A 20,690-nucleotide genomic window follows, 5' to 3' on the forward strand; every position below is an offset into this window, starting at 1 on the left:
TGTATGAGATAACAAATTTTTATTGTTTTAAGCTACTAAATTTTGGAGTAATTTGTTACACAACAATTGTTTGTTGTTCAGTCACTAAGTCATGTCTGACTCTTTGAGATCCCATGAACTGCAGCATGCCATTCTTCCCCATCCTTCACAACGTCTCAGAGTTTGCTCAAATTCATGTCTGTTGAGTCGAGGATGTTATCTAATCTCATCTCATCCTCTGCCACCCTCTTCTTCTTTTGCCTTCAATCTTTCCCAGCATCAGGCTCTTTTTCAATGAATGGGCTCTTCCCACTACATGGCCAAAGTATTAGAGCTTCAGCATCCAATGAAAATTCCTTCCGATGAATATTCAGGGTTGATTTCCTTTAGGATTGACTGGTTTGATCTCCCCGCAGTCCAAGGAACTCTCAGGAGTCTTCTCTAGCACTGCAATTCGAAAGCATTAATTCTTTGGTGCTCAGCCTTCTTTGTGGTCCAACTCTATACAGCAATAGCTAATATAAAAGCCTTATTTAATTTCTCTTAGGTCTTCATAGGCTAAAAAGAGATGTCCTGTGGCTTCCAAAAAGAAAAAAAAAATCACATTTATCAAATATATGGATTGAAAAGAGGAGTCCAACCTCTCACCAGCTCACCAGCTTATGTATGTTCAACGACTCTGGCCAGGAAGACACAAACTGGCCCATGAGATAAGGACCACTTTATCCAGAAGCAACAGTTGATGCCACTTGAGTCTGGAATACAAGTCTCCTTCAGTTCAGTTCAGTTCAGTCACTCAGTCGTGTCCGACTCTTTTCGACCCCCTGAATCGCAGCTCGCCAGGCCTCCCTGTACATCACCAACTCCTGGAGTTCACTCAGACTCATGTCCATCGAGTCAGTGATACCATCCAGCCATCTCATCCTCTGTCGTCCCCTTCTCCTCCTGCCCCCAATCCCTCCCTGCATCAGAGTCTTTTCCAATGAGTCAACTATTCACATCAGGTGGCCAAAGTACTGGAGTTTCAGCTTTAGCATCATTCCTTCCAAAGAAATCCCAGGGCTCATCTCCTTCAGAATGGACTGGTTGGATCTCCTTGCAGTCCAAGGGACTCTCAAGAGTCTTCTCCAACACCACAGTTCAAAAGCATCAATTCTTTGGTGCTCAGCCTTCTTCACAGTCCAACTCTCACATCCGTACATGACCACAGGAAAAACCACAGCCTTGACTAGACGGACCTTTGTTGGCAAAGTAATGTCTCTGCTTTTGAATATGCTATCTAGGTTGGTCATAACTTTCCTTCCAAGGAGTAAGCATCTTTTAATTTCATGGCTGCAGTCACCATCTGCAGTGATTTTGGAAACTAGTCAATCTAATCACACTAGGACCACAGCCTTGTCTAACTCAATGAAACTAAGCCATGCTCGTGGGGCAACCCAAGACAGGCGGGTCATGGTGGAGAGATCTGACAGAATGTGGTCCACTGGAGAAGGGAATGGCAAACCACTTCAGTATTCTTGCCTTGAGAACCCCATGAACTGTATGAAAAGGCAAAATGATAGGATACTGAAAGAGGAACTCCCCAGGTCAGTAGGTGCCCAATATGCTACTGGAGATCGGTGGAGAAATAACTCCAGAAAGAATGAAGGGATGGAGCCAGAGCAAAAACAAGACCCAGCTGTGGATGTGACTGGTGATAGAAGCAAGGTCCGATGCTGTAAAGAGCAATATTGCATAGGAACCTGGAATGTCAGGTCCATGAATTAAGGCAAATTGGAAGTGGTCAAACAAGAGATGGCAAGAGTGAATGTCGACAATCTAGGAATCAGCGAACTAAAATGGACTGGAATGGGTGAATTTAACTCAGATGACCATTACATCTACTACTGTGGGCGGGAATCCCTCAGAAGAAATGGAGTAGCCATCATGGTCAACAAAAGAGTCCAAAATGCAGTACTTATATGCAATCTCAAAAATGACAGAATGATCTATGTTCGTTTCCAAGGCAAACCATTCAATATCACAGTAATCCAAGTCTATGCCCCAACCAGTAACACTGAAGAAGCTGAACGGTTCTATGAAGACCTACAAGACCTTTTAGAACTAACACCCAAAAAAGATGTCCTTTTCATTATAGGGGACTGGAATGCAAAAGTAGGAAGTCAAGAAACACCTGGAGTAACAGGCAAATTCGGCCTTGGAATACGGAATGAAGCAGGGCAAAGACTGATAGAGTTTTGCCAAGAAAATGCACTGGTCATAGCAAACAAGTCTCCTTAAGTAAAGCTTATTTTGAAATAAAATTCATGAAAACAGTCAAGAAAATAAAAAAAGGGACACCTTGCTCTAACAGATATCAAAACTTTCTACAAAGCACCAGGAATTAAACAGTGCTGAACCTAAAGGAAATCAGTCCTGAATACTCATTTGAAGGACTGATCCTGAAACTCCAATACTTTGGCCACCTGATGCCAAGAACTGATTCACTGGAAAAGACCCTGATGCTGGGAAAGATTGAAGGCAGGAGGAGAAGGGGATGACAGAGGATGAGATTGTTGGATGGCATCACCAATTCAATGGACATGAGTTTGAGTAAGCTCCAGGAATTGGTGATGGACAGGGAAGCGTGCTGCAGTCCAGGTTGCAAAGAGTCAGACACGACTCAGTGACTGAACTGAACTGAATCAACAGAACAGGATGTAGTAAGTTCAGAAGCATACTCATATGTATGAGAACTTAGTATATAATAAAGAAAACATTTCAAATAAGTGGGAGAAAGATGACTTACTCAATAGATTTTCTGGGGAAATGTCTAACCACTTGGAAAAAAATTAGATCCATAGCTCACACTGTATGTACAAATTACAGATGGATTAATCTAAATATATACTTTTTAACCTGCTATAAGAAAATATCAGAGAATATTTTTATAATCTTAGATGGGGAAAGGTTTCCAACATATGGGATAACACCCAGAGGCCATAATGGAAAGTAACTAAAAAATCTGATTAAATAAGCATTTAAAATATCTACACAGTAAAAGATACTAAAATAAAGTTAAAAGGCTAACAATAGATTCAGAGAAAACATTTGTAACATGGAAAACAAAGGGTTAAAACTCATATTCCATAAAGAGTTATACCTGTGCTTGCTATTAGTATCAGTAGGTGATGGTATAAAGGTCTTTAGTTCCCCTTTATGAAAGCCACAGTGAGAAAAATAACATTTCTGTCCTTGATGGAGCTTATGATTTTGCTCAGAGTACAAGAAACAAAGAAGTCAGAGAGTCAAACAGTAACCTAAATCAGGGGCTGACAAACTACAACCCATGGGCCTCTAGCTATATAGATTTCACATTTTTAAAGAGTTGTAGAGCAAAATAAAACAAAGAATATACGGCAGAGATCAATGTGGGTTATAAAGCCTAAACTATTTACTACCTGGCCCTTTACAGAAAAAGTTTGCCATTCCTGATCTAAACAATAAGTACTACACTGAATTAAATGAAAAAGCATTGCATGGGCAGGACAAGCTTTGAACTGTAAAAACCTTATAAGTTGGAGGGCCTTTGGTGATCATCAAGAATCCTTTCTTGTAAATTAAGAGGTCACTGCTCATCCAGATTCTGCTTAACGTGCTCAGTGATGGAAGACTCACCATTTGACTTGAGCTTTAAACAGAAACCTCTCTTCTTCCCATACTCCTCAATTCAGTCTCAACTTCCCTGCCATTTCCCCCTGCCTCTTCCTTCTCCCTCTCCTGAGGAACAATCTGGTGAAAAGTGGCACAAATGTATGCCCGAATCTGGCTCTGCCACCTAGCAAGTAATTTATATAAATCACCATGCCCCCCAAGCTTTACCTACAAAACGTTAAGTAACAATTTGGGGATCGTGAGGATTAAATGAGATGGCGGTGAAACGACCTAGAGGGTCCTCAACATCACTTTTTGGAATCAATTAATTTATTCCAGGGCTCAAGCGTCTCTCTCCAGCACAAAAACAGCTATCATGTAGTGCAGAGCTCTTGCCTAGAAGTTAGTAGACACAGGCTACCACCTGTGGCCATGGGTAAACTGACTCACTCTGATTCATGGGCTTCACCGATGCAGTGAAGGAGATGAAAGACCAGATGATCTTCGGTTCCCTTCTGAATGAGAAAATGATCTTGAGCCTTGGCTGTCGGAGCCGGACACAGGAATGCCTCAGTTCCTCCGACAATCGAGTTCCAAAAAAGCCACACAACCGAGATTCACCCTCGAAAGCTTTATAAAAGGGGTAATACTCCTGACCCTGTTCCGATTCTCAATAGCCGCCGACCTGCCTACAGGCAAAATAAGGGTTACAACACCACTGGAACACAGACCAGCGCTTTAAACCGACACACACACAAGTTAGTTAACTTGCGGTGATAAATTAAAAGGCATAGGCGACATCGTTGCTCGGAGCTACAGACAGAACGCTAGGCCAAATTACTGCCCAAACTGCGCTAGTACTGGAGACCCGGATTGAGAAACTTCTTTCCGCTCCCTCGAAATCCAGGGAGAGGAGGCCAGGCGGCCGCGGGCACAGGCGTAGCAGGCGGGAAACTGCGGACCCAGCCGGAGAAAGGGCTCGCGGTAGCCCAGCGCACGCCCCTTCTCACCTTAGGTTGTCGTAGGCTGAGTCTCCAGCCGCAGGCAAGGCTCCCGCCGGTACGACAGGACCCGACGGGTACCAAGAGGCGGGGCCTCCCTGGAAAGGACCCTTCGCGGGCCTCACAGGCCTCCCTGCCTGCCCGCCGGCTGCCTGACTGGAAAATCCGGAAAGCTGTCCTCTCTGAGCTTTTTTCCTTCCCTGCGGAGAAAGTGTCCTTTTTTTTCGGCTAACGGAGCGTTAGCCGGAAGCGAAGGGCAAGGTTAAGGAGCCGGCGGCAACTCGCCATCGGGGTTTCAGTCGCGGGTTTTCAGTCAGGCAGTACGTCGGGCGCCTGGAGAGTGTCAGGCTGAGGGAAGAAAAGTCCTCTACTCGGCTGCCCGCACTTGAAGGGCTTTCCACTTTCGTCAGTTCCCTCTCAAGATGGTGGCCTCTCGAGCAATTGGCAGCCTCAGCCGCTTTACTGCCTGCCGGACGCTCCGCTGCTCAGGTGAGGCCTGGTTGAAGGCACCCCACGGCCCCGGGGCAGAACTCCTGCGGAGACCCGGGAGCCGCGTCTCCCCATGGCTGCCACCTCCCTGCCGCGGTCCTGGATGAGGGGGAGTGATGCTGCTCTGAGACCCGGTCTCATTCCCTGGCGCAGCGACTGACATTTTCTCTCTCGTTTTGAGTCCTGCAGTGGTTTCAGGCTTCGTAGCCCCTAACGTCTCTGAGTCTTGTCCACCCGGTCTGGCATTTTCCGCAGGTCTCCTCTTACTTTCTTTAATGATGGCCTTGAACTTGTCCCTACTGGATTGGGAGGACTAAGAGGACAAGGACAGTCCAATCTGTCACATCTTTGTGCTTCACTGCACCTTGCCTGTAACGGGGAGCATCTTATTTACTTCTTGTATGAAATAAACCAGTCTTGCAAATGACTGCCATTCCCTGCGCCTTTCCCTCACAACCTTTTACCTATTACCACACTGGGTGGAGGAGCCTGGTAGGCTGCAGTCCATTGGGTTGCTAAGAGTCGGACACGACTGAGCGACTTCACTTTCACGCATTGGAGAAGAAAATGGCAACCCACTCCAGTATTCTTGCCTGGAGAATCCCAGGGATGGGGGAGCCTGGTGGGCTGCCGTCTATGGGGTCGCACAGAGTCGGACACGACTGAAGTGACTTAGCAGTAGCACACTTCAACAGGAAGCTGAACTCTTGCAGCTCCAGTAATTCCCGTGTGAATGTATAATATGTAGAATCTCAAGAGGCAGATTCTGCAACTTTCCAGAAGAAGCACTTAAAAAAAAAAATGCAGATACCTTGTATCTTAAAGAACAAGATATTAGATAATTTTACCAACTATTTCTACCCTTGTTTCTGACTATATCCAGTTAGCTTGCATTAGCTGTATTGTCTTTTTCTCTTCAAACTGGCAGTGAAAGAGTTAAAGTGGGTGCTTGTGGAAAATTAAGCATTTTCCTTCTGTCTCAAATCTGTAAGGTGAAATGTGACTTTTTATTGCATGTTGTACTTAATATCGGTTACTTAATTAGAAATATAATTTATAAAATGCCTTCCTGCTTCTGAATCACTGTATGCTGTTTTTAGAGGAGTGCCTTTACTGTAAGGGACTAATTTTGAATGTTTGAACCTTTTCTGCTTTGTTATTTTGACCAATGTTTTTAGTCTCCACGGGACTGCTCTGTATGTGTGTGCATACCTGTCATAACACTACAGAAAATTGAAATGTTGCAAAGATTGGGGGAAAGGGTTAAGCAAAAAATAATCACCCTTTCTCTTACTACTCACATACCTACTGTTAGTATTTGGTCATGTTACCTAACAGTTTGATTGTGTTCCATATTTTTGTGGAATTACAAAAATGTAAACCACATTTTTGGTTTAACACTTTAAAATTATCAGATGTATATTTTTGAACTTCCCTTTCATTGATTTTAAGGTAATGCAATTAAAAACATTAGATTTGGAGTGTGACTTCTCAGTTTCAATCTGGCTCTGCCTTTTACCCACTGGTGACCTTACCCTTTGGTGACCTTGGGCAAGTCATTTCTATGTCTGTTTTCTCATTTGTGAAATGGGGAATAATACCACCTTGTGAGCTTTAAAGGGCGTATTTTAGGTGTAAAGCAATTTTTCATGGAGTATAGTGCTATTATTATTAATAAATATTAGCTATTATTAACTCTTCCCTGCCCTGAAGAATTATGATTTTATATATCTGAGACTTTTTTAAAGTAATTTTTACATTGTACATGTGTGATAAAGTTACAAGCTTACTTTTTCTATGTTTTTTGTATAGAAGTATAGATACATACATGTGTATCTATATTTTGCATTCTGTTTTAACCTATAAGAAAATATGGCTGAGGGGAAAGATAAATTGGGGGATTGGTACTGACATACACACGCTACTATATGTAAAACAGATAACTAATAAGAACCTGCTATAAAGCTCAGGGAACTCAGTACTCTGTAGTGACCTATATGGGAATAGAATCTAAAAAAGAGTGGATACATGTATGTGTATAACTGATTTACTTTGTTGTACAGCAGAAACTAAGACAATATTGTGTTGATAAATCAACTGTACTCTAATAAAAATTAATTTAAAATTTCTTAAAGAAAATATGACTTATTAGTTATTGCCCCTTTTAGTAACAATGTATAAATTTTGAAAAAAAAAGGCCTAGAAAGTGAATTTAAAATTACTTGCATACCTGGATTGCCATTTAGACTGAAAAGACTAACACTAATTAAAAGTCTGTGCCTAGGTAGTGCCAGACTTTTAATGAGACTATGATATTTAATGATGGATGATTAAAATTCTTCACACTGATTTGTACTTCTTGAAGTTTTAACCCATTCCTGCATGAGTGCTATAATTCTGAGTATGACTATCAAATGAAGATCACATCTTGATCAAAATATCTTAATTCCCACTCTTATTCTCTACCCCCCACTCCTATTCTAATCCAAATTCCTAATTACATAAGTAGTAGAACAATTTCTCAGGTAATGAATTGAAGGCAGATATCTTAGCATATGGTGTATATTTAAATTTGACTCTTACTTACATAATCCTGTCCCTTCACCAGGACTAGATATTGAGAAAAACTGTTGATTGTTAACAACAATAGTAACACGTTCATATTTGAAATATGTATCAGCATAATCCAGCTCTCTCCACTGCTATAGTCTTAGGTCTTATAGGTATCTTCTTGAGTTAAAATGATTAAAAAGTAGAGTAAAGGGTTCTCTCTCTTTTGCTGGTGTGGGAAATATGGGTGAGAGTTCACCCAGCTGCTCTGAAGTAAGCTTTCCTAGTTAGGTTAGTGAGTAAGGCTGTATTCTAAAAGCAAAGCTACCCTTTATTTCAACTTAATTTAGTTTATTGTGATTTGAAATTATTTTCCAGTTCAGATATGGTTGTATATTTGGTGATTTTTCTCTTTTTTTTATCTCTTGATTTAGTGTATGTCTCTATGGGTGTGGGGCAGGGGGGGTGGCGCAAAGGCAAGTTGTCTCCGATATTTAGTCTTCAGAATTACAACCCGTGTCCCTCCACCTGCTCTATTTTGTTTTTTTTCTTAGGTGCGTATCTTCTAACATATTTACGTTTCTTGTCTTTTGTCTATCTTTCCACCTCACCTCTCCCACCCTGCATCCCTAATCAATTCACACTCACTAATTCAGTTTACCCTGTTCTAGTCATAATTGCTTATTACCTGGTTTCCCTCCCACAGAATGTTTAGTTTATTGGCAAACTCTCTTTTCATGCCAAACCTATTTTCACCTCCTCCACAGAGACAGGGATTTTTATCTTGCTGCTCACTCTGGGTGCCTGGAGCAGTTCTGTTAGACTGCACTAGACTTTAGTTGTACAATGAATGACTCCGAGATGATGTTGGAGGAGACTGCAGTTTACTTGGGGGAAACAGCTGCTACAGATGCAGTGATTAGAGAACCAAACAGTGAGTAATAAAGATAAAAATTGGGGCAGGGAAGGGAAAGATTGTTGTAGACAGAATCTCAAAATAAGGCTTTGTGAAACTGCAATACTGTGGTGCTGGAGAAGACTCTTGACAGTCCCTTGACTGCAAGGAGATCCAACCAGTCCATCCTAAAGGAGACTGGTCCTGGGTGTTCATTGGAAGGACTGATGTTGAAGCTGAAACTCCAATCCTTTGGCCACCTGATGAGAAGAGCTGACTCATTTGAAAAGACCCTGATGCTGGGAAAGATTGAGGGCAGGAGGAGAAGGGGACGACAGAAGATGAGATGGTTGGATGTCATTACCGACTCAATGGACATGGGTTTGGGTGAACTCCGGGAGTTGGTGATGGACAGGGAGGCCTGGTGTGCTGCGGTTCATGGGGTTGCAAAGAGTCAGACACGACTGAGCGACTGAACTGAACTGATACAGATATAAAAAAGGAAGAGTGATAAATACAGATGATACAGCTTGCAAATAATGGAAAAGCAAAAGGAAGTTTATCATTAGTGAAATAGAGGCACTGGAGATTGAGGAGATGGCTGGCTTCTCCTATCTTAATTTACTTTAGTGTAGCACTTTGATTTACAGGTACTGTTATAATCATTACATCACTTATACTTCTATCTTTGTAAGAACACTGAAATATTCTAAGAGACTTATACATGGCCATACAGCTAGTGAATGGTAAACTTGATGGTTGAACCCAAGGCTTGGGACTCTCAGGTCCTTTGTCTTTGCCCTGTGAGTACTGATTTAGATTGCTTAAAGAAAAAAATGCAGACAGAACCGGTGATCACCCCGCTGTGGTTCTGGCACCATCTACAGTTTTCTTTCTTTAATAGCACGTCGTTTGGCCTTTAAGGCAGTACAAAGCTGCTGCTTTTCTGTGCCTTCTCTTCCCCTCCTTTAAAGAACTGCAGGATGGAGAGACTCACGGAGTCTCTGATGCACCTTGATTTTACTTTTCATGACACTGGGAAGTCCATCTCTCCATAAAAATGCAAGAGGACCCGGCTGGAGAATGTGCTTGAGATACCTTTGGAATGCATTTGGAACTGACGTTACAGATTGCTTTGTATCAGTAGATTACTTATTGCTTTAGTGTATTTGTTTCCTATTGTGGCCCTAAATTTCCACAAACAGCATCTGAAACAATACAAATTTATGATCTTACAGTTATGGACATCAGAAATGAGTCTTACTGGGCTGAAATCAAGAGGTATTGGCAGGACTGAGTTCATTCTGGACACTCTAAGGGAGAATCTGTTTCCTTGCTTTTTCTAGCTTCCAGAGGCTGCCTGCATTTTTTGACTTCTTCATAGCCAGCAGAGTGGGTTCTCATGCTGCCATCTTCTGGTTCTTTTGCCTTTTTCTGCTCCTTTATAATTACACTGTATAGCTGAATACTCCAGGCTAATCTCCCTGTATTAAGGTCAGCAAATTAGCCACCTTCATTCCATTTGCATCCTTTATCTCCGTTTGCCATATAACCTAACATACTCAATTTCTGGGGACATGGACATCCTTGAGAGGCCATTCCAACCACCACATTTAGTATCCAGATAATCATATGTCCTGATAATTGAAACAAAAAAGATACAGTAATAGTCACAATAATGATCTGGAACACTTTGTTCTAATTTTGGTTTTCTTGTTGTTGTAAACTCCAGCGTTGTTATATGTAGCAGGTATTATAGAAATTCATGAATTTCATGAATTTGAACAAACTCCAGGGGATAGTGGAGGACATAGGAGCCTGGCATGCTGTAGTCCATGGGTGTCGCAAAGAGTTGGACACGACTTAGCACCTGAACAACAAGCAACAAATAGAAATTCTGTTTTGAAAATAATTAATTGTGAAATATGTTTCCTTACAGGTTATATTTGCCGCAGTTTTACAAGGTCCTCTGCTTTGCTGAGTAAGTTTGATTTCTCACTGACATGCTTTCATTGCTTTTTATACTTATTTAGCCATAAACATGTTTACAAATAAGTTTTCCTTCTCTTTTTAGCCAGAACCCATATTAACTATGGAGTCAAAGGGGATGTGGCAGTTATTCGAATTAACTCACCCAATTCAAAGGTAACTAATTTAATTTACTGCAGTTTATTTCTACTCACTGCATTCATTAATGCATTCCTGAATGGCAGAGAAATAAATCCACTAATTTGATGCTAATCTTGTCACATGAGTTTACAGTTTTGATAGAGCTTGAGAACTTGCCCACAGGATGCAGTTTTCTGCAGCAGACATCCTTGTTTAAGAATTCTTTCTAGTTCACTGTGAAGGTATCAGATTAACATCAAGGATTAATACATGCCTTCTGTTACACTGTAGAATTATAAGATAGTTTATTAGATAAGAAGCCAAGTGCAAGCTTTGTTTATAAGAATTAAAATTGACCTACTTGTCTTAACTATGAGGTTCTTATGTCAGCTTTCTTAACCTGCCTGACATGAGTCATTACTCATAGTAAGTTGACTGAGTTAAATGTCATTAAGGTTCCTGAGGGCCTTGAATGACTTGGTGCAATTCATGTTATCAGAAATCAAATTCCACTCAAAATGGGGCTTCATTTGTTTTTGGCAACTTCAACAAAATGTGCAGCATTAATCCAATCTTTTGCCAAGAAAAGCTATATTTGAGGAGCTCATGCTTTCCCCCCACCTAAAGTTGCTGTAAAGATTTCCTGTTTCAGAAATCTTGTTACCAGAGACCTAAATGAAGTAGGAGGACCTAGATGCAAGCAATTAACATCTAACACAAATTAAGGAAAGTAAGAGCCAGTCCCCTTCCCTAGAGTGAGGTTGGCATTTACTGAGCAGTGATTCAGACTTATGGTATTTTTTCAGTATTTTCTAAGTTAAGCATTTTTCCTGAACACAAATATAACAAATGCCTATGGTTGGACGTTTGAAAGCAATTAAGAGGAAAATAACAATCATTCATACTCCAAACCCCAAGATAACCACTTATAACATTTAATCTAGTTTCAGCAAACAGTATTCTAAAAATTAAGATCATACTATTTGTCTAATTTTTATTCTTTTTCTCCCTTAACATTATACAAATTTTTTTCCATGCTGGTAAATGTAGACTTACTTTATAGCCTGCATATGATTCAAACTCTTAGGACTATGAGTTCCTCCTTTAAGGAGAACTATTTTTTAGAGGGAGGCATTGGCCAAAGCACCTGAATAAATAGCTGCTGGCATGTTGGTTTGTTTATTTCCCTATTTCTTTTAACAGTATATTTCTCCTGGGTAAATATATTTCCTGTAATCAAAATAGCCTTGGGTGGTGATTTGTATGTCTACTATGTAAAATTTAAACCATTAGATATATGTGTATTTCCCTTTGACAGGTGAATACTCTAAGTCAAGAACTGCATTCAGAGTTCATGGAAGTAATGAATGAAGTCTGGTCTAGCAGTCAGATCAGAAGTGCCGTCCTTATCTCAACAAAGCCAGGCTGCTTCATTGCAGGTGCTGATCTGAAGTAAGTTTCAGAAAATTTGAAATCACATTTTATCTTGGCTAAAGGTATGTTTTTTAGGCCTTATCATTTCTCATTTGAAAAGAAAGTAGAAGTAAATTTTCTCTGAAAGTTACTTTTTGTGTTATTTTCATGAATATAAATAAAGTTGATAAAGAGAGACTTGTTGCTTAAACCTTATAAGACTGAATCCAGCCTCTCTTTAAAGAAGTTGAAAGTAGTTCAAGGAGCAGTATTTGAGTAGAATAATTACTATAAAACCAAACTAACAATGAGATGCCCTTTTTTTCCTATCTGTCAGACCAGCAAACATTTAAAAGTTTGAAAATATTATGTTAGCAAAGACTTGGAAAAATGAGAAAGTTGAGTGTTACTAGTAGGACTGAAAATTGGTATAGCCACCTTGGAGAACAATTTGATAAAATTTAGTAAAACTGAAAATACACGTATCATATAATCTCTTCTAGGTATGTATGCTGGAGAAATCCCATCCTTTGTTTTTTAGGACCCATACATGCATAAGGATGTTCAGTTCTGTGTAATTTACAATAGTGAAGAATTTGAAACAAACTAAATATCAGTCATGAGGGTAATAGATAAGTAAATGTGGAATATTCTTAAGATAAAATGCTATAAAAACAATTCAAAGGATCTAACTAGATCTACAGCATAATGTTAGAACTCAAAAATATGTTAAATTAAAAAAACAAAGCAACTTGCAGAATATTTGGTACAGTATATAGTTTATGTAAACATTTTAAAACAACACATAAAATACTTCTCTGTATTATTTATGGATACAAATACATAGTTGGTCTGAAGATTGTACTGCAAGTATGATAATGGATGTTTCAGGGTAAATGAAGTAGCTGATAGAACTTGAGGAGGTCAGAGAGTACTTTACCAATACAGCTAATATTTTCTTTCTTTTTTTTCATGATATAATATATGTATATATAACTATTTTACACTTTAAAGCAAAAATAAGGAGAGATGGTAACTTCGTGTTCGTTTAACGGGTTAAAATGTTGACAGTTGTTAATTCTGTAAAAAATAGGTATTTGTTTTATGATTCTTTGAAGTTTAGGCAATGATAGCCAGCATTAGTGGCTTAATAATTTGTATTTAAGGTGCTTGTATATTTTTAAACATTGTTCAGTATGGCTGTGAGGAGATATCCCACATCCAAGATAAGGAGCGGCAGCTGCACTTTGCTGGAGCAGCTGTGAAGATACCCCACGTCCAAGGTAAGAGAAACCCAAGGAAGACAGTAGGCACTAAGGGAGGGCATCAGAGGGCAGACAGACTGAAACTACAATCACAGACAACAAGCCAATCTGATCGCATGGACCACAGCCTTGTCTAACTCAGTGAAACTAAGCCATGCTGTGTGGGGCCACCTAAGATGAACGGGTCATGGCGGAGAGGTCTGACAGAATGTGATCTGCTAGAGAAGGGAATGGCAAACCACTTCAGTATTCTTGCCTTGAGAACCCCATGAACAGTATGAAAAGGCAAAAAGATAGGACAGAGAAAGATGAACTCCCCAGGTTGGTAGGTGCCCAATATGATAGTGGAGATCAGTGGAGAAATAACCCCAGAAAGAATGAAGGGATGGAGCCAAAGCAAAAACAGCATGCAGCTGTGGATGGGACTGCTGATAGAAGCAAGGTCCGATGCTGTAAAGAGCAGTATTGCATAGGAACCTGGAGTGTTAGGTCCATGAATCACGAAAATTGAAAGTGGTCAAACAGGAGATGGCAAGAGTGAACGTCGACATTCTAGGAATCAGTGAACTAAAATGGACAGGAATGGGTGAATTTAACTCAGATGACCATTGTATCTACTACTGTGGGCAGGAATCCCTTAGAAGAAATGGAGTAGCCATTATTGTCAACAAAAGAATCTGAAATGCAGTACTTGGATCCAATCTCAAAAACAACAGAATGATCTCTGTTCGTTTCCAAGGCAAACCATTCAATATCACGGTAATCCAAGTCTGTGCCCCGACCAGTAACGCTGAAGAAGCTGAAGTTGAACGGTTCTATGAAGACCTGCAAGACCTTTTAGAACTAACACCCAAAAAAGATGTCCTTTTCATTATAGGGGACTGGAATGCAAAAGTAGGAAGTCAGGAAACACCTGGACTAACAGGCAAATTTGGCCTTGAAGTACAGAATGAAGCAGGGCAAAGGCTAATAGAGTTTTGCCAAGAGAACGCACTGGTCATAGCAAACACCCTCTTTCAACAACACAAGACTCTACACATGGACATCACCAGATGGCCAACACCGAAATCAAATTGAGTATATTTGCAGCCAAAGATGGACAAGCTCTATACAGTCAGCAAAAACAAGACCGGGAGCTGACTGTGGCTCAGATCATGAACTCCTTATTGCCAAATTCAGACTTAAATTAAAGAAAGTAGGGAAAACCACTAGACCATTCAGGTATGACCTAAATCAAATCCCTTATGATTATACAGTGGAAGTGAGAAATAGATTTAAGGGACTAGATCTGATAGACAGAGTGCCTGATGAACTATGGACAGAGGTTTGTGACATTGTACAGGAGACAGGGATCAAGACCATCCCCAAGAAAAAGAAATGCAAAAAAAGCAAAATGGCTGTCTGGGGAGGCCTTACAAATAGCTGTGAAAACAAGAGAAGCGAAAGCAAAGGAGAAAAGGAAAGATATACCCATTTGAATGCACAGTTCCAAAGAATAGCAAGGAGAGATAAGAAAGCCCTACTCAGTGATCAGTGCAAAGAAATAGAGGAAAACAATAGAATGGGAAAGACTAGAGATCTCTTCAAGAAAATTAGAAATACCAAGGGAACATTTCATGCAAAGATGGGCTCAGTAAAGGACAGAAATGGTATGGACCTAACAGAAGCAGAAGATATTAAGAAGAGGTGTCAAGAATACACAGAAGAACTGTGCAAAAAAGATCTTCACGACCCAGATAATCACGATAGTGTGATCACTCACCTAGAGCCAGACATCCTGGAATGTGAAGTCAAGTGGGCCTTAGGAAGCATCACTACAAACAAAGCTAGTGGAGGTGATGGAATTCCAGTTGAGCTATTCCAAATCCTGAAAGCTGATGCTGTGAAAGTGCTGCACTCAATATGCCAGCAAATTTGGAAAACTCAGCAGTGGCCACAGGACTGGAAAAGGTCAGTTTTCATTCCAATCCCAAAGAAAGGCAATGCCAAAGAATGCTCAAACTACCACACAATTGCACTCATCTCACATGCTAGTAAAGTAATGCTCAAAATTCCCCAAGCCAGGCTTCAGCAATACGTGAACCATGAACTTCCAGATGTTCAAGCTGGTTTTAGAAAAGGCAGAGGAACCAGAGATCAAATTATTGACATCCGCTGGATCATTGAAAAAGCAAGAGGGTTCCAGAAAAACATCTATTTCTGCTTTATTGACTATGCCAAAGCCTTTGACTGTGTGAATCACAATAATCTGTGGAAAATTCTGAAGGAGATGGGAATACCAGACCACCTGACCTGCCTCTTGAGAAACCTGTATGTTGATCAGGAAGCAACAGTTAGAACTGGACATGGAACAACAGACTGGTTCCAAATAGGAAAAGGAGTATGTCAAGGCTGTATATTGTCACCCTGCTTATTTAACTGATATGAAGAGTACATCATGAGAAATGCTGGGCTGGAGGAAGCACAAGCTGGAATCAAGATTGCCGGAAGAAAGATCGATAACCTCAGATATGCAGATGACACCACCCTTATGGCAGAAAGTGAAGAAGATCTAAAGAGCCTCTTGGTGAAAGTGAAAGAGGGGAGTGAAAAAGTTGGCTTAACGCTCAACATTCAGAAAACTAAGATCATGGCAAATAGATGGGGAAACAGTGGCTGACTACTTTTTTGGGCTACAAAATCACTGCAGATGGTGATTGCAGCCATGAAATTAAGACGCTTACTCCTTGGAAGGAAAGTTATGACCAACCTAGACAGCATATTAAAAAGCAGAGACATTACTTTGCCAACAAAGGTCCATCTAGTCAAGGCTGTGGTTTTTCCAGTGGTCATGTATGGATGTGAGAATTCGACTATAAAGAAAGCTGAGCACTGAAGAATTGATGCTTTTGAACTGTGGTGTTGGAGAACTCTTGAGAGTCCCTTGGACTGCAAGGAGATCCAACCAATCCATCCTAAAGGAGATTGGTCCTGTGTGATCATTGGAAGGACTGATGCTGAAGCTGAAACTCCAGTACTTTGGCCACCTGATGCGAAGAGCTGACTCATTGGAAAAGACCCTGATGCTGGGAAAGATTGAGGGCAGGAGGAGAAGGGGACGACAGGAAGGGAATGGCAGAGACAGTTGGATGGCATCCCCAACTCAGTGGACATGAGTTTGGGTAGACTCCGGGAGTTGGTGATGGACAGGGAGGCCTGGTGTGCTGCAGTTTATGGGGTTGCAAAGAGTCGGACACAACTGAACTGAATATTGTGTACTCTTCTTTGTTTATGTACAGTAATTAGAAATTTATAAATATTTTGTTTATTTTTTGAAAAAAGCAGAGTTATCTACATCAAGGACTTTTTCTTTTGGCTTGGTTATTCCAGCCTAGCAAGACATTGATGTACCTAATAGTAGCCACCTAAATCCTTAGGAAAGTACTTGCAGCTTCTGTGAGGCTAGCTGAGCCACTCCCAGCACACAGGAAATGTGACAGGAAATCAGTTATCTTTGATCAAAAATGAAAAACCCACAGCTTAAATGTGTTCAGAAACAGTTAAGTAGCAAATGAAGGAAACTTAATTAAAGGATGTTGAGGAAACATTGTTGTAAGAGAAGCTTTTTTCTCTATCATTTCCACTGATGTTCAATCTGAAAGCTACTGATAATTAAAATGTTTAATCTGATCATGAAAAATATTTACCAGAAGATGATTTGTAATCTAATGATTTGCTATCAAAGCAGATATAAATTATTCACCATGTTTTGTTCATGTTCCCTGAATTTTATAGAGAGATGATGTCACTGATATTAGTGCTGAGACAAAATCATTCTTCTTAAACTTCTGAGTATTTGAAGACTCACTACCAAATATTGATACATGGTACAATAAGGTTATGGTGGATGAAGTACTGAACAAAGTGAGTTATAGTTTTATCTTTGTTTTTTTTTTTCTGTTCTCTGTTTTCATGTTTACTGCAGCATGTTAAATTCTTGTACGACCTCTCAAGAAGTAACGCAAATATCACAAGAAGCACAGAAAATGTTTGAGAAACTTGAGAAGTCCACAAAGCCTGTTGTGGCTGCCATCAATGGATCCTGCTTAGGAGGAGGACTTGAGGTACAGATTTCTTCCAGAGTCATTGAAACGCAGGCCAGCTCATTGTTGGGATCCACCAGCTGCAAACCTTTAGGCCACTGTTTTGCCTTAAGAAAAGCTCTTGAGGGCGAGTCAGCTTTTTCTGAGTCATTAAACTTCTGGATAGGTTTTTAGTCTTAGTCTCATGGCACTGAGCAAGCAAATCAGAGTGGCACGTTTTCATTTATAAATTGAGAAGAGTTGAACTGGATCCCTAAGTTCCCTCTCAGTTCTAAAAATCCTTGTTCAAGTTTGCAAGGCAAAAATTCATAAGTGCAGTTCGTGCTCTTGAGCTACTTTAGTTAAGACAGCATATAGTGTATGTCGTGTGTTCTGTGTGTAGTAAAGATGATAAATAACACAAGGTCTGAGAGAAGAGATATTTACCAGACTGGAACACATAGAAAAGAAGGAGGGGGGGATAAAAGAACATTTTTTGGACATTTATCATGTGCTGGGTTCTATACTAGCCACTTTCACACATTAATGAAGGAAAGCTGTATCTGGTTCTAAAAGATAAGCAGAATTTGATTAACGAGAACACAGTGGCAAAACATTCCACATGTGGCGTGATGTGAACAAAGACAAGGATAACAAAGCCTAATTAGGATACCATAAGTAGGCCTGCTTGACTGAAGAGTCTTTATAGGGTATAGGGCTTCTAAACCTGAGATAATTGTATGTGCATTTCTCTATTGAAAATTTCCATAGTTTTTAGATAATCAAGGGAATCTGTAGCCCTAAAAGAGTTTAATAACTTAGGAAAGATAAATGAAGGAAAGCCAGAAAGGTAAATTTTAGAAAGCATCAAATGCCAGCCTAAGAAATTCTGTGGGCACATTCCTGCCTTATAAGTAATTTTTAGACCCTCACATATCCTAAGATGCTATAAAACTAAGTTTTTTAACATTCTAATTTTCCTTCATTTGTTTGAAGCTTGCCATTTCATGCCAATACAGAATAGCAACAAAAGATAAGAAAACAGTATTGGGTTCCCCTGAGGTCTTGCTGGGAATCTTACCAGGAGCAGGAGCCACACAAAGGCTGCCCAAGATGGTGAGTTTAAGATCTCAATGTGAACTTGAGATCTTCAGTCCTATATATCCATTTGATCTATTTCCTCTTGTACAGAAGGTATTGTATGTGTACTCATGGTAAAATTTAGAAACCAAATAAAATATGAATATATGAGATTAATGTCTGTTTATTTTTCTAATTCCTTAATCAAGATGATTGATCACGGGCCTTTGTTAGTCCCTAAAGAAGGGAAGAGATAAATAACATACATGTCTTGCTTTCTGAAACCTAACAGTTTAATTTGTTCCTTCTCTGCACGGTACAATCTTATCAGCTTTTCAGATCCTTGGATCTTATCTCATGATAACTATAAGACACAGACCTTTTTTTTTTGGCTGCACAGCATGTGGAATCTTAGTTCAGTGACCAGGGATCAAACCCTCGACAGTGGAAATGCAGAGTCTTAACACTGGACCACCAGGGAAGTCCCTGGACGATCTCATTGTATTCTGTAAAACCCAAAGGGGCCCATCTGGCTTTTGAATTACTAAGAAGGGGAAGGACAGTGAGACCTGGAGGCTGCAGAGCAATCTTAACATCAAACATGAGGACCACCTGAACCTCATAGCCTCTGGCACTATAGATTCTTCAGGAAAACAGCAATCACTCCACAGAAATGCTCTTTGGAGAGAAGTTGATATGAGTTGGACACAGAAAAATGGGAAAGCTTATGGTATTCATTCTGATATTAAATAGTGTGTATTTCTTCATAGAAATTGTCAAGAGGATTTATTGAAAGAATGAATATGCCTATATGTGTGTAAAAAATATAGCTGAGTTTCTTTGTTATTGTTGAAAGCGGGGGGCATTCCATCCCCTACCAGGGATCGAACCTGGGCCCCCTGCACAGGTTGAGAGTACAGAGTCTTAACCACTGGACCACCAGGGAAATCCCAAGTCCGAGATCCTTTCTAAAGACATTTTCAAAACAATGAAGTTTCTCAAAGTCTCTATTAATTCCAGTGTAGGAATTTTAAATATTATACAAATGATAGAGAAGGAACTCAAAATGATGTAATTGTACAATTTTAGAAAACATGAAATTTTTTTCTCCACTTTATCAATCCATAAGACAAAAATCCTACATACTGAATTAAAACAAAATATATAAAGACGTTTTCACTTCAAGTGGAGGTTTCTAAAACTATAAGTTACCTGAATGTGTATCTGTATAAAATTTCATTATTTGATATATAGCATGAAAATCTGGTTTGACTTTTCTTATTTTAATAATTATTTTGCTCAGTTTTATGATTTTTAAATTGTAATTGTCACTTTGATGTTTTTCCCCTTCTACTCAAATCCTTGCTTGCCTGTTAGGTGGGTATACCTGCTGCTTTTGACATGATGCTGACTGGTAGAGGCATTCGTGCAGACAGAGCAAAGAAAATGGGACTGGTTGACCAACTGCTGGAACCACTGGGTAAGTGTTAACATGACTCAGAATTGAGCCTTATGAAGTTATATATTTTCTTAAAAGTGTTAATATCTTGAATATTGGTTAAAGTGAAATTCATATACTTAAGAAATGAGTCATTGCATTTCTCTACTGATGAACAATATTGAGCATCTTTTCCTGTGTTTATTGGTCATCTGCTATATGTCTTCTTTGGAGAAATGCTCGTTTAGATCGTCCACCCACTTTTTGACTGGGTTGTTTGCTTTCCTGATATTGAGTTGCATGAAGGTGAAAGTGAAAGCCGCTCAGTCGTGTCCAACTCTTTGCAACCTCATGGAATTCTCCAGGTCAGAATACTGGAGTGGGTAGCTATTCCCTTCCCCAGAGGATCCTCCCAACCCAGGGATCGAACCCAGGTCTCCCACATTGTGGGTGGATTCTTTACCAGTTGAGCCACCAGGGAAGCCCAAGAATACTGAAGTGGGTAGCCTATCCCTTCTCCAGTGGATCTTCCTGACCTAGGAATCAAACCAGGGTCTCCTTTTTTGCAGGCAGATTCTTCACTGAGCTATCAGGGAAGCCCCTACATGAGCTGCTTGTACGTTTTAGAGATTAATTCTTTGTCAGTTGCTTTGTATTCAGTTATTTTCTCCCATTCTGAAGGTTGTCATTTCATCTTGTTTATATTAATCATTTCCTTCACTGTGCAAAAGCTTTTAAGTTTTATTAGCTCCCATTCATTTACTTTTGTTTTTTATT

At 40.0% G+C, this 20,690-nt stretch overlaps 2 protein-coding genes across 3 annotated transcripts in view; one reads left to right on the top strand and one right to left on the bottom strand.

Moving 5' to 3' along the window:
• Window positions 1–4,754, bottom strand: part of HADHB (hydroxyacyl-CoA dehydrogenase trifunctional multienzyme complex subunit beta) — a 31,289-nt gene extending 26,535 nt beyond the window's left edge. The window contains exon 1 of one of the 2 annotated variants that reach the window (XM_055540735.1): window positions 4,623–4,754. Coding sequence is in view for 1 of the 2 variants with exons in the window: in XM_055540734.1 (XP_055396709.1) it covers window positions 4,063–4,072 (10 nt within the window). In the remaining variant the exon portion in view is untranslated. Of the gene's footprint in view, window positions 1–4,062; window positions 4,558–4,622 lie in introns of those variants that run through there. The other variant, XM_055540734.1, reaches the window with a different exon arrangement.
• Window positions 4,755–4,897: 143 nt separating this feature from the next.
• HADHA (hydroxyacyl-CoA dehydrogenase trifunctional multienzyme complex subunit alpha) overlaps window positions 4,898–20,690 on the top strand; it is a 43,444-nt gene continuing 27,651 nt past the window's right edge. The window contains exons 1-7 of the mRNA XM_055540733.1: window positions 4,898–5,102; window positions 10,487–10,528; window positions 10,622–10,692; window positions 11,975–12,108; window positions 17,299–17,437; window positions 18,392–18,511; window positions 19,853–19,955. Coding sequence (XP_055396708.1) covers window positions 5,036–5,102; window positions 10,487–10,528; window positions 10,622–10,692; window positions 11,975–12,108; window positions 17,299–17,437; window positions 18,392–18,511; window positions 19,853–19,955 — 676 coding nt within the window. The 5' untranslated portion in view covers window positions 4,898–5,035. The remainder of the gene's footprint in view (window positions 5,103–10,486; window positions 10,529–10,621; window positions 10,693–11,974; window positions 12,109–17,298; window positions 17,438–18,391; window positions 18,512–19,852; window positions 19,956–20,690) is intronic.

This window comes from Bubalus kerabau, chromosome 11 (genome assembly GCF_029407905.1).
Source record: "Bubalus kerabau isolate K-KA32 ecotype Philippines breed swamp buffalo chromosome 11, PCC_UOA_SB_1v2, whole genome shotgun sequence".
NCBI lineage: Eukaryota > Metazoa > Chordata > Mammalia > Artiodactyla > Bovidae > Bubalus > Bubalus kerabau.